The 14,149-nt window shown below is 35.6% G+C and overlaps 2 protein-coding genes across 2 annotated transcripts; both read right to left on the reverse strand.

Annotated features, from left to right (window-relative positions):
- Positions 1–5,416: 5,416 nt before the first annotated feature.
- Positions 5,417–6,127, reverse strand: LOC103309303. Its single transcript, XM_008184391.1, has one exon. The coding sequence runs from the start codon at positions 6,125–6,127 to the stop codon at positions 5,417–5,419; it is 711 nt and encodes a 236-aa protein (XP_008182613.1).
- A 46-nt stretch (positions 6,128–6,173) lies between these two features.
- LOC103309304 lies at positions 6,174–8,913 on the reverse strand. Its single transcript, XM_008184392.1, has 2 exons — positions 8,893–8,913; positions 6,174–8,705 (listed from the first exon to the last, which is right to left on the reverse strand). The coding sequence occupies exons 1-2, from the start codon at positions 8,911–8,913 to the stop codon at positions 6,174–6,176; spliced, it is 2,553 nt and encodes an 850-aa protein (XP_008182614.1).
- Between the last annotated feature and the right edge of the window lie 5,236 nt (positions 8,914–14,149).

The raw sequence follows: 14,149 nt of genomic DNA on the forward strand, positions 1-14,149 counted from the left end.
CACACCTAAAATTATGTTTTTAATGTTAAAATTAAAATTAACTTATAATTGGGCGGTACTTAAATCAGGATGATGGACATGAAAAGAATGAATGTCTTTGCTTATTGATATGAGGACATCAGCGGCACGACTAGAAGCACCAGTAAGTGAAGATCTACCACAATGATAAATATTATAATTAAACAAGCATTTATGATAATGTTGATAATGTTGTATATTAATTTGCCTGAACTTCAAGAGAATGTTTTTCAAAAAAATCTCATGAAAATTATAAAGAATACCAACTACCTATATGTTAAAGTGCAATGATAAAATAAAATTAGTTTGGTAATTATTAAACAAAGAGTGATAACAAACATAGTATACTAATGTCAAAAAAAAATTACCTTCAAAATGTAGGAAGGTATAAATTAATTTATTAATAATATTAAATAATCTAATACAATATACATAATATTATTAATAATAATTAAATTGTATTTTAATGTCATAGGTAGTTTCATAAAATATGGTCAAATTAATTGATTATTAAAGTACTGTACATAGGTACATTGGGGGCTATTGATTTGGTCCATTCCACTAAGTTCATACCAGTAATAATAGTTACCTGTGTTTCATCAGTGAATAATATTAGTTTCATCAACTATTTTGTACCTGCGAATTGGATTTTTAGAAAACAATAGTAAAATACATTGTTGTTAACTGTAAGCTTACCTATCTTGCTTGGAACCTAGTACTTTATACATTTTAATATTAATAAGTCATAACACCATTTCAGAACTTTGATCGTAGTATAAGACTAAGAATACAGAATAATATGATTGATAACTAATAGATATATTTTTATTGAGTTATTGTGTTCCAATCATCACATGTATGGAAATTAAATATGTAAACATTTACGTGTTCTATATGGCGATAAGAGACACAAATATTAAAAATAAAAAAGCGGGTGAATGGATGTCACTCTGCTGTACAGTAAGTTAAAATTGGTTCAATGTAAAATAGATTCTATTAAACTTGAATTCAATGATATAACATCATTCTAAAAGAAAAACGATTCTGAGTGGAGACGGTTTCTCAGTATTGATTATTTTTATTTTTACTATTTATTATAGCCTTTAAATTGAATTAAATATTATAATATTATACATTTTTATTCGTTGATCCGGTGACAAACAAAGCGTTAAATATGAAACGTTGAAACCGAAGCCTCCTTCTTATAGAAATTTTGTATACAGGATAAAAAAAAAAATAAAAAAAAACACCATTGTAAAACCACTAGATCCCTAACCCCACTCAGAATCTAAAAGTGGGACACCACCTTCTTCTAAATTAGATGTCGAGTGGGTCAATTAAATATAATATGTGTTAATTTTGGTTTCAATTTGATACTTCACAATATCGATTAACGTCTACAAATTACGAACTTTGCAACAATACAGATACTGTCTATAATATGCAAGGCTGGGCAAGTTAACAATTTTTTTTAACTCGTTAAGTTAAGTTAATTTGGAAAAATGTAAGTTAAGTTTAAAGTTGAAAGTTACTTTCCTTTTTTATTTAACTTGTTAAAGTTACAAGTTAGTTGGAAAAAATATGTTACTTAACATAGTTAAAAATAATTTACTTTTTTTTCATATAAAACTTATAATTACACCATTTACACCTCATTTTAAAGATCTACAAATAACATAATATTATAATGTAGGTCTTTATATCTTAAAAAAATGTATTTTGTTGTAAGTACTTATATATTATGAAATCCAACAAAATAATTATATTATTTGTATATTTTATTTTTTTACCTAAAAGGTTTCCAAAGTGATGGTAAAACTTTTAAATTTTACTTTGTTATTACCAACTATGAACTAAATATTAATAATCAAATTAATTATAAAAATATATAATTTAACGTGATTATAAAATGAATTAACAAGTTAAGTTATGTTACTTTAAAAAAAAAGTAATTCGTTAAGATAGAAGTTACTTCTTAAAAAAAAAGTAACTCGTTAAGTAACTTAACATTTTAACTTAACTTTAACTTTTTAACTCGTTAATGCCCAGCCTTGATAATATGTTTGTATTAAAATGATTCGCATAGAATTTATCCTAATTAAAACTTGTATGTTTTTGAATGTGACAACAACTAATAAACTCTTGAATAACTATACTAAGATTAATGAGTCACCATGTACATATTAAGTTCTTAAGGGATCGATGAATGCCTTGATTTGACAACGATGTGTTCTTTTTTTATATTCTTGTCACTGAATACACGATAATTAGTTGACATGTTTGTGTTTTCATATTTTATACTAAGAAATTGATTCAAACTACTAGTCTTGATAGGTGACCTAATGGGTTTAACACACACATTGTCTACTCTTAACCTGAGTTATAGTAAGGGTTACATGAAACAGTTATTGGGATGTTTGATGATTGTAGTTTCCAAAAATAACTTGTTTACCCAATTTTCAAATGTAAATACAATTTTCTGATTTAATAATTATTTTTCTACGTTAATCATTTCACGTTGGAAAATAAAAAATGAAATTTTGCACTTATTGAATTATATTGCAGCTCTAAGTCCAAAAACACGGACGTTTAAATGCGTTGCAGTTTGTTCAATATTAACCGGATTTCTCGAGAGCTTGAAGTTTATATAGTTATAATCTTATAAGATTAAATACAACGTATTATACAACATATTCTAATTGGTATTTTTCCAACAGAAATTTGTTTAAAGAAAATGTATTGATTGCGTTACGTATTAAAAGTTACAATGATTGTTTAGAGATTTTACAACTTTCGAATAGTAATAGTTATCGTTAAAACCAAAAACAGAAAATAAATTAACAATCAATTATCCACAATATACACTATTTTGATAATATTAAGGTATTAAGCACTCCCTTACATCTCACTGATAAAACATTCAGGGCTTGAAATAAATTTCAAAATTGATTTTATTTATCGATAATAGTTGTTAAGATATTTTTAAAAATCAATCGTAAAATTAAAGTCAAAAATGGATGTCGATGATATTCAAAATATATTCCATATTAACAAATTAATGATTTATAATTCTTCTCTCACTAAATTTAAGACTTTTCGTTCCCATTCTCTTCAAGGCGTTGTCACGTAGTGTTCAGTTATTGAAAACTTCAACATGTACGTGTTTGCAATTGCGAAGGTCACCGTCAAAAGCCAAGAAGCTGAGAAGTTCACCATATAATTACTACAGCTCTCTGGCAAGTTTTTACCATACCATTTCCTATCTCTACAGTGATTTTTAGTTTACGTTCTACCAGAACGCATCGGCTGTTCCATGAAAACTTTAACCTGGTACCACTGATATTCATCGAGTAATTTAATTTATCTTACTTCTAGTAAAGGTGATCCAATTATCACATGTGCAATCTGCAATTATTTTTTATTTTTGTGACTCAATACCCGATACGTAGCTGACATGAATTGATTATCATAATTTCTGGTAGGAAATTAAATCCAACTACTAATTTTGATAAGTAACCTAATGGGTTTAACACATAGTCTACATTTACCTGAGTTATAGTAAAGATTACATGAAACAGTTATTAGGATTTTTGGTGATTGTTGTTTTAGGTTTACTATGAAACAAGCACATACGATAATGTAATAAAGTGATATGAGGGCATCTATATGGACATAACTAACCGATTTCACTTATCTCTTTAGGTGTTAGGAAGAAGGGTTACACCTTTTCTGAGTAACGCAGTCTCATAATTATTATAATAATTTGTTTGAAACATCTCTTGTAAAATCCTAAATTATAGCGTCAGAACAATTTCACGGCTCTAGGTATATAATATGAACATATGTTGTTTGTGGAGGCAACCTGAGTTTCGATCGACCGTGCAGCTGGACGGCGTATATGCGATTGTCAGGTATTGCCCGCTCACGGATTCTGTGTTTGGCAATAATTGTCGTGCAATAGTAGTGGACTGTAATAGGAAAATTGAAACGGGATGACGGAAAATGAACGTGAGAAATAACAATGTCGTAGAATTGCTATATAAAAGTATCAATATAAAGACGACGTATATTAACCGTTGCTACAGGGAAATAAAGCTTAAATACTATGTTAGTAGTAGGTGGGGGCCGACCACAAGCGGTCGCCAATACAACGGGACAACAATGACAAATGATAAATTTATAAGAAATAATAATTCAATGCTCGCTGACAAATAGTACGAGCGTAAACAATAATAAAAAGGTGGATGATAGTACAATTGATAGCGTAGACGGTACGACCTGATACGGAGTAATTGGACAATCTGCGTCGGTGGTGAACAGCTGATCCGCGTTCGGTGGTCGACGCGTGCGTGCGTAGGCTGTCGTCTGACGGCGGCCAATACTGAATGCGCGTGCGGGTAACCACGGCGGTTACGTCACTCACTATGCGTGCGGGCACCGGTGCGCGTGCGGGTATGGTGATTTAAACAAAACTGAAGAGATGGATAGGTATGACGATTTCGCGATTCAACACTGTCCAACTTGATACGCGGTCACGGCGAGGGCGTGACGCACAAAAGTGCGAGTTGCTCGGACGATTAATAATACACGTACCAGTCGGAACGACCAACCGTATGGCGCGAAGGGCTACGGGCGGCTGACACTTAACGAACCTTAGCACAATGCTAACGCTGTCGTTACGATTTAACAACGGACGCGAGCACTATGGGGATCAAAAGCGGCTCGGACAGGCATGGAATCACGGACGGATATTGACGGCGACGGCGCACCGGATCGCACACATAGACGACAAACAACAACGTATGACTGACTAACCGGCGACACCGATATTTGCATATCACCCACTGTGGTAGGCCGATAGCACGGCGGCCGACCGGTTATGTCTCGCTAGACTTGAATGCGACAGCGGCACGACCTTTGATCTGGCCGTGCCCGAATGCGTGACTATCATTGTACTTTGGCGGCAACATACTCCCGGCCTGAAAGACGCAGACTGGAGCGACTTTCAATCTCCTGTAGGATGGTATACACTTCACGGGTCACGTAATACTAATAATTGGGGGGGCAAACATTTTTTTTTTTTTTTTTTTTTTTAAATACAGGAACAATAAACAAAAGAGAACAGAAAAGGAACGAGAATGATATTAAAGAATAGTTCAGATGTTACGGATCATCAGGCGAAGGTAGCACAACAAGTTTGACACATGGTCTTTTGAACTCCCATCGGCGGTGCGCACTGTGACGACTCGCACCACGCCATCATCACCTGGATGAGTGCTTTCCACGCGGCCGAGTTTCCAAGCAGTTGGTGGCGAATTTGGACATCGGACGATGACTAGGTCCCCGACCTCAATATTGAGCTGTGGTCGTACCCATTTGGCTCGGTTCTGTAGACTAGCTAGTATTCTGATGCCCACCTGGTCCAAAACGATTGGTGGAACAAAGTTAACAGTTGCCACCGGCGCAAACGGTTCATCGGAGTAGTGGTCAAATCCGGTTCAGCAATTGTGACGAGAGGTCCACCCACCAAGAAATGACCTGGTGTCAAAGGGTTCAAATCGTGTGGGCTGGAAGATTGTGGCGTGATCGGTCTCGAGTTTAAGATGGCTTCTATCCGGCTGACTAGTGTGGCCATTTCTTCAAACGTCAACATTTGGGTTCCAATCACGCGTTTCAAATGGTATTTGCAAGACTTCACAGCGGCTTCCCAGAGCCCTCCGAAGTGCGGTGAAGCTGGTGGATTAAAGTGCCAATGGCAGGAGATAGCACCGGAGTACAATTCCTGCGCTGCAGGCTCAGAAAACATACGCTGGAGTTCACGATTTGCTCCCTTGAAATTCGTACCACAGTCCGAGTATATATCTGACGGGAGTCCCCGTCGAGAAACGAATCGATGTAATGCAGCAATGAACGCGTCGGTGGTCAAGTCCGAAACAACCTCAATGTGAACCGCTTTGATCACCATACAAACAAACAGGGCTAGATACCCTTTTACAGAGCGTGCTTGTTTCCGCCTCCCTTCCTTGATCAGAAACGGCCCTGCATAGTCCACCCCCACGTGAGCGAATGGCCGGGATGGTAGCACTCTGGCGGGTGGCAAGTCTGCCATCATTGGTATGGGCGCGGTTGTCTTTTGACGAGTGCAGCTAATACATTTAAATGTTATGCGACGGATAGCGGCCCTGGCTGACATTATCCAATATCGTTGCACAAGTAAGGACGATATAAGCTGTGGGCCGGCGTGAATACTGCAAATGATAGTGTCGGATTAACAGTGTAGTCAAAAAACACACTTTCGGTAATAAAATGGGATTTTTGGCGTCATCGTGTAGTACGGAGTGCCGCAGCCGTCCACCCACGCGAATTGTTCCTTCGGAATCAATATAGGGAGACAATCTAGCTAATGGTATCGGAGAAGCTTCGGGAGGTACTGACGTGAGTGATTTACGGAGCGCCGAGAAATGTTGATACTGGGTCAGCCGTATGACCACAAACAATGAACGTTCGAGTTCAGTATGTCGAATATATCCACGTACTGACTGCCGTTTTCGTGCGCGATCAATGAACCGTTGCATATACGAAATGACACGCTGAAGTCTTGTCAATGAGGAAAACCTTTGGAACCACTCAGGGTCATCTACCTGGGTGGCGATTAACACTGCATTTAATGTGTGGCTTGCCTGTTCTGGTACCTCATGAGGAGCTAAAGGTTGGAAAGTGGTGGATGACCATTCATCAGTGTTCTCGTACAACCATGAAGGACCATCCCAATACAAGCGATGGTCCAGCGCATCCTTTGGGTACATTCCGCGAGATACGCAGTCAGCAGGATTTTGGGAAGTAACCACGTGATGCCATTCGCATGTTGGAATTAGTTCCTTGATCTTGTTGAGTCTGTTGGTGACGAATATTTTATATTGTACTTGCACGTTCGTCAACCAGGATAAAACGACAGTTGAATCAGTCCACGCGTGAATTGACGACAATGTCACCACAGATGCCATGGTCCCTTGTACGCGCTGTAGCACTTGTGCCAGCAGCAATGCGCCACACAACTCCAGCCGTGGGACAGATAGAAGTTCATCAGCTCGACCTGACTTTAAAGGCGCTACTTTAGATTTAGCGGTAATAAGATGAATGGTGGGTGACGCGTTGACATATACAAGTCGGAGGTATACGACCGCGGCGTAGCCTTTCAATGAAGCATCGGAGAACCCAATCAATTGTGCGTGGCTACTTGATTGAACAGGAATATGACGTGCAATCCGGATACCTGAGACGACGGGTAATTCGGAGGCAAATAGGGCCCATGCTGATGCTAGTTCTGACGATATGGGACTGTCCCATTCATATCCTTCCTTCCATAACCTCTGCATAAAACATTTTGCCCAGAACGTTATCGGCGCTAGAGCACCAAGCAGATCGTATATCTTGGCGATGGACGATAAAACTGCTCTTTTGGTGAATGTAGACTGGACATGATCACTATGATAGGTGAACGTATCTGTGACGGGGTCCCAATGGAGCCCGAGAATCTTTACACATGCGTCGTCTTTGGGATCAAAAGACAATTCAAGGACTCTATCTTCGACGGGGATGGTTTGAAGAATTCCTGGACTGTTGCTCGCCCACTTCTTCAAGATAAAACCACCACTTGCCAGGAGGTTACAAAGTTGATTCTGGAGTATTAGCACCGACCCAATGGACTGGGCCCCGGTTATGATATCGTCTACATACGTTTGGCACGTTAACACATTCTTGGTGGCTGGAAACTTAGCTCCTTCGTCCGCTTCTAGCTGGTGCAGCACCCAGATCGCTTGAAATGGCGAACACGCAACCCCATATGTGACGGTGGATAGAGAGTATTCTTTTAACGGATCCGACGGACAATCGCGCCATAAGATGTGTTGATATTGTTGGTCTGAATGAGATAACTTGATCTGTCGGTACATCTTACAGATGTCAGCTGTGAACATGTACCGTTGTAAGCGGCATGACATTAACAATGTGGAAATATCTTGCTGTAATTTTTGGCCCGTGAACACGATGTCATTCAACGCTGAACCTGATGACGTTCGAGCTGATGCATCAAATACGACCCGCAGTTTGTTGGAATCATTCACGGATTTGAATACCGCATGATGCGGGATGATGCACTTTCCAGGCAACGTGGCAAGGTGCATATGACCAAGCTTTATGTACGCATCCATGAACGCCCGATACTCTGCGTACAATTCGTCATTACCCTGTAATTTGCGCTCTAAATTCAGAAAACGAGATAAGGCCATTGTACGTGACCCACCCAAAATACATGGGTTTGACTTGAAAGGGAACGTTACTATGTATCGGCCTGACTCATCCCGTTGGGTTGTCCGAACAAACCAATCTTCGCACTTCTGCTCTTCAGTGAATGGAATTGGTTGTACTACTGGCTCCTCAACTGTCCAGAACCGATGGAGCAATTTATCCAGTGACGGCTCTGAACGTACCGTCAAACTGTTTGGTGAGCTTTCAGTACCATTATGGGCAATAGGACCGATGAATATCCACCCTAATCGTGTCTCGAACGCTGACGGAAGACCTGGAGTATGATGCACACGACTTTCGTCCGTGAAGAGTTGGTTGTAGATATCAGCACCTAATAAGAAATCGATGCGCCCTGGACGATCAAAAAATGGGTCAGCGAACTGCAGGGCGGAGTAGACGACAAACAACAACGTATGACTGACTAACCGACGACACCGATATTTGCATATCACCCACTGTGGTAGGCCGATAGCACGGCGGCCGACCGGTTATGTCTCGCTAGACTCGAATGCGACAGCGGCACGAACTTTGATCTGGCCGTGCCCGACTGCGTGACTATCATTGTACTTTGGCGGCAACATATGTCATGTTCATATTATATAGGATTGAAACGAAAAAAAAAAGTTTTCTATTTTGAACGATATTGCAAACAAGATATCTCCAAAAGTAAAATTCAATCAATATAATATTGTGCCTCAAATTTATTAAAACAATTTAATTCTTTAAAAAAATTAGTTTTATAAGTTTTAAAATCGTTATACAATGTCCATATTATGCACTGTTGTACCAAAAAACCCGAAAACCTGTACCTATTTGAATAACAAACAAAAACGTAATAGTGCATACGCTTCGACGAACGGTTGTTTGGATAGGTGTACTAAGTATTACGATAAGTATTCAATTCTTTACTTTTGTTGTCTCTTTGTGTAGTAACTGTTTTTAAATTTTTAAACATCAACCACATTTATTAGGACGTAAGTCGAGCACTATAGCTTAAATTTTTAAAACGAATTGCATTTAAAATGATTGATAAAAATTAGATTTTGACAATAGCAGAATAACCGCAGACCAATATATTGATAATAGTTGTCGAACAATTGAATTTCTAATAAATAAAATGTAATTTAATTCTGTCATATAATTAGTGACATAATTCCTAATCTATAACGGCTAACGATCCGTCACCCAGATTTGGTACATTATTATATATTTTTACACGATACCTCTATTTTAGGTCTGTGCAATGTAGGTACCATACTGACATATTTTTATAAAATACCTGCAGTTAAATTCGTATTTTTGGGGTCCAGAGGGAAGGGCACGACCCTTGGGTCCATGAGCCAACAATTTCGGAACCTTATTTTAGGTTTTGAAATATGAAAAATCGTTTTCCGTTTCAAAACCAGAATATACCTATATAACAAATTCATAATTAAAAAGGTTTGTTAATAATAATACAGTTGAGTTTCAATAACTTTTTATTAATTTTTTTAAATTTTTAACCCAAACAATAGTCGACTGAAAAAAAAAAGTGAGACGCAAGCACAAGAAAACTGAAATGTTATCTACACGTGGGGTCAAATAATATATTACCAGAAGTATGTGGTATTAATCAAACTAGGAAACGTAATGACCGAATGCCTCAAAACGCGTGTGATCAACAAAATATCGGAATTTTGCCACTGCACTGGGACTAAGAACCAAGCACAACACCGAGATGCTACATTAATTAAAAACAACGAACTTGTAAAACTCGATATAAAAAAGGTCGGCAAGTGAGTGTCTCTCTGCCATACAGTAGGTATCGGTCAGTCAGCCTATGACATTAAGTACTAAGTATTTTTGATGATATATGATTGAGAATAAAGTAATTTATATATAACCTATTTACCTACATAAAACCTTGTTTTAAATTTTCGATCCTTAGTTATAAAAGTTGAACATTTTATACGATTTTGGCTACAAAATAATTATTAAATTTTAAATTTGACAAATGTTGTCAAAATTCAAACATTAAATGTTTTAAAAAAAAAAAATGTGGCCATGGTTTATAATATTTTTAACTGCTATTTTAAAAATATACTTATCAGGAGCCTTGTATTAAATATTGACGCTATTTTACCCAACAAATACAATTTTATTGATAGTATATATTTTTATTTTCAAAATTAAATAAAAAAATAGAAAAATAAAATATAAACAACCAGTGAAGATGTCACGTATAGTCGTATATACGGTCATTTTGTTTGAAATTACAAAAAAAAATTGCTTTTGTCGAAGAGCGTTTTTGCAAAAAATATTCCAGTCTTTAAATTTTAAATTTTGACCTCCCGAATGCAACAACTAGATTCACGTTCCCATCGAACAAGATACTGTTGAAGATAACCGAATAAGTTTAGTGCCTCAGATGGCGGTAAGAGACACAAATATTAAAAAAATAAAAAGCGGGTGAGTGGATGTCACTCTGCTGTACAGCAAGTTACAAGTGGCTCAATGTATAATAGATTCTATTAAACTTGAATTCAATGATATAACATCATTCTAAAAGAAAAACGATTCTGAGTGAGACGGTTTCTCAGTATTGATTATTTATATTTATATTATTTATTATAGCCTTTAAATTGAATTAAATATTATAATATTATACCTACATTTTTATTCGTTGCTCAGGTGACAAACAATGCGTTAGATATGAAACGTTGAAACCGAAGCCTCCTTCTTATAGAAATTTTGTATACGGGATAAAACAAAAAAAACACCATTGTAAAACCACTAGATCCCTCACCCCAATCAGAATCTAAAATGGGACACCGCCTTCCTCTAAATTAGATGTCGGGTCAATTAAATATAATATGTGTTAAGTTTGGTTTCAATTTGATACTTCACAATATCGATTACCGTCTACAAATTACAGTTATCAGCTACCACGAGCAGTTATACAGCACTGTGCAACACACCTCCTTGGCTATTTAAACCAAGTGGCTGTCGATATTTATACCTAATCCTATCCAGTTAAGGAGTAGATGGTTGGCTATTCCCTCTACACGAACCGGTCTTGAGAACCGGGTTGTTGGACTGATATAAATAAAGTTTTCTAAGTTATATTTTACAGGTCCTAGAAACTTATGACCTGCGTTCATAAACTAACACAATTAAATGTCTAAAATAGTTATATTATTATACAGTACACTAAACCTGAGTAACCCTGTTGTTGAGGGTAGTTTATTTAAGATCACAGGAGTAGCGGAGTACGAGTTGAACAATATTGATTTATTATGATTTATCTGTCAGGTAAATTATTATGCGATTTAATATGTAGATATGATTGCTGGTGGATATAGTCTCTACTCCGCGATTCTAACTCGACTGACTGTGGGTGCGAATACTATATATAGGCTCGTACTCTACGTTCCTGTGTTCTGTCTATCTAAGCAAATTAACCGAGTTCGACATAAATGACTAGTCAGTAATCTGTATCGTTACAACTGTACTGTGCATATCATGTAAACAACAATATATTATTGACCTCTCTAAAGTACCAACTTGGTCCAATTTGCTTAAAGATAAGGTACTATAAAATAATACATATTATGTTGAAATCGAAGCACTTCTTCTGGTAGAAATGTTGTATACTGGATAAATAAAAATAAAAAACACACATAATTGTAAAATCAATACATTCATCGCTCCGCTCATTATTTATAAAAGTGTACATCGATCTTTAATATTTTCAAATAGATATAATAAATCTCATCATAAATAAATTAGAGAGTAAACTTCTTTTAATTTATAAGCGCCTATATTAGAACAATTCTCATTATACATAATATGGAAATATGGAGGACCTAACTAATTTATCTGTAGTGTTCATAGTTTTTTTTTTTTTCAAATTTTGTAATTATTTTCGGGACATTAATTTTCTTATTCCTATCAAATATATTTTGTCGCCAGTAGTAAACACCTGCTCGTCGCCACATTTTTTTTATGTAGAACGCGCATTCATTTGAATAGGTACTACAAAAAAATTATGTAACCAAAAGTTGTTTGTTTAGTTAGCCGTTAGCTGTTTTTTCGGCTTACAATAATTCGCAGTTATCGTAATGTACAATTTATTCTTCTTACAGCAATGCAATAATATCAAAAATCTATTTTTTTTTTTTTATATTATGAGTAGCATGATGAATTGAATTTACAATGATGTGTTTTTTTAAATTTTTTTAAACTTTTTGTGTCCGTGTGCACGAAGAGTAGTCGAAATAATAATAGATTTGTTCCAAATACTTTCCTCAGTGTCACCACGTCGTTTTGATTTGTTTGCCTGGAATGATCGGAGAGGGGGTGTAATTTATTTAAATTGTTCCATGGAAACTATTATCTAGTACCACTGATATTCATGAAGTACTTTTATTACAATATATTTACTATTTATTCTTATATAATATTTTCTAATACTTTTATACTTTTATCTTACTTCTAGTTAAGGTGATCCAATTATCACTTGCACAATTGTTTACATTCCTCGAATATCAATGCAATAATAAATAATGTAATTTTACTGATCTACGTAAATTGGTTTTATCAAATATGTAGAGGCTTAAGTTCTAAACCGTTTGATTTTAAATGCAATGTTGCTCCTATTAATTATGTATTTTTAGTATTGACTGAGACCTGGGTGAATGATTGTTGTTATGAACATGAATTGGGCTTATTTAATTATAATATTTATCATTGTGGTGGATCTTCACTTACTGGTACTTCTATTCGTGACGCTGATGTCCTCATATCAACACGCAAAGACATTCATTATTTTCATGTCCATTATCCTGATTTAAGTACCGCCCAATTATTAGTTAATTTTAATTTTGACAGTAAAAACTTAATTTTACGTATGCTGGTTGACTACCGATGTGTTCTTTTTTTATATTTTTGTCACTGAATCCACTGAGTCCACTGAGAGTATTTTGTTTAAATTTCACAGTTTTTTAGCGTGTCATATAAATAATTTAACAATTTTTTCACTGATATGTCCCAAATACTCCTCAGAATTATCTGTTATTTCCAATTGTATTGTTACTTAAAAAAAAATGATCGACACGTCATGTTGTTTCAGAACAAAAAATATTATGGATGTAGGCTCAACGTTTTTTTTTCAATTTCTACTTATATTACAACATAATATGAGAATCTTTGAATCTATTTTTTTTTTTTTTTTTATAAACTAAGACATTCCTAGCCTAAGTAAGGCTATCTATATCTAGTCATACTTTTTAGTTTTAACAGGTTTTAACATCATAATTAAAATATTTTTAAGTATTAAGGATAATTAACAATTTTAAGATATACAGAAGTAACAATATGATTACAATAATATTCTTATATATTTTACATATTTACAATAATTTAATAACTATAAGTCACTGAGAGGTCGTAGAGTTATCTGAAAGAAGCGCATGTGTAGAGTGAATTTTTGGATGTTGAGAAGTGTCTTAGTGTAGGAGGTCGTGGGGACGACCTCGTTTTAATCGACGATGAGTTGGGTGAGTGAGAAGGTTATAGTGAATCGCACCTGATAAGTTTGGAAGGGAGCAGTGAAAATTTTTTACTAATGTTTTTATATAATCTTTGATTTCTTGGATTTGAAAGTCTTTATGGAGATTTGCATTTCTGACAAACCATGGGGCATTTTAAATTATTCTGAGGACTTTGTTTTGGACAATTTGCATTTTTTTGATGTGCGAAGAAGCACAATTACCCCATATCGGGCAAGCGTAGGTAAGAACTGGGCGTATAATTTGTTTGAAATTAGGATAGAGTATTTTTTTTG

Source organism: Acyrthosiphon pisum, chromosome A2 (assembly GCF_005508785.2).
Source record: "Acyrthosiphon pisum isolate AL4f chromosome A2, pea_aphid_22Mar2018_4r6ur, whole genome shotgun sequence".
Taxonomy (NCBI): Eukaryota; Metazoa; Arthropoda; class Insecta; order Hemiptera; family Aphididae; genus Acyrthosiphon; species Acyrthosiphon pisum.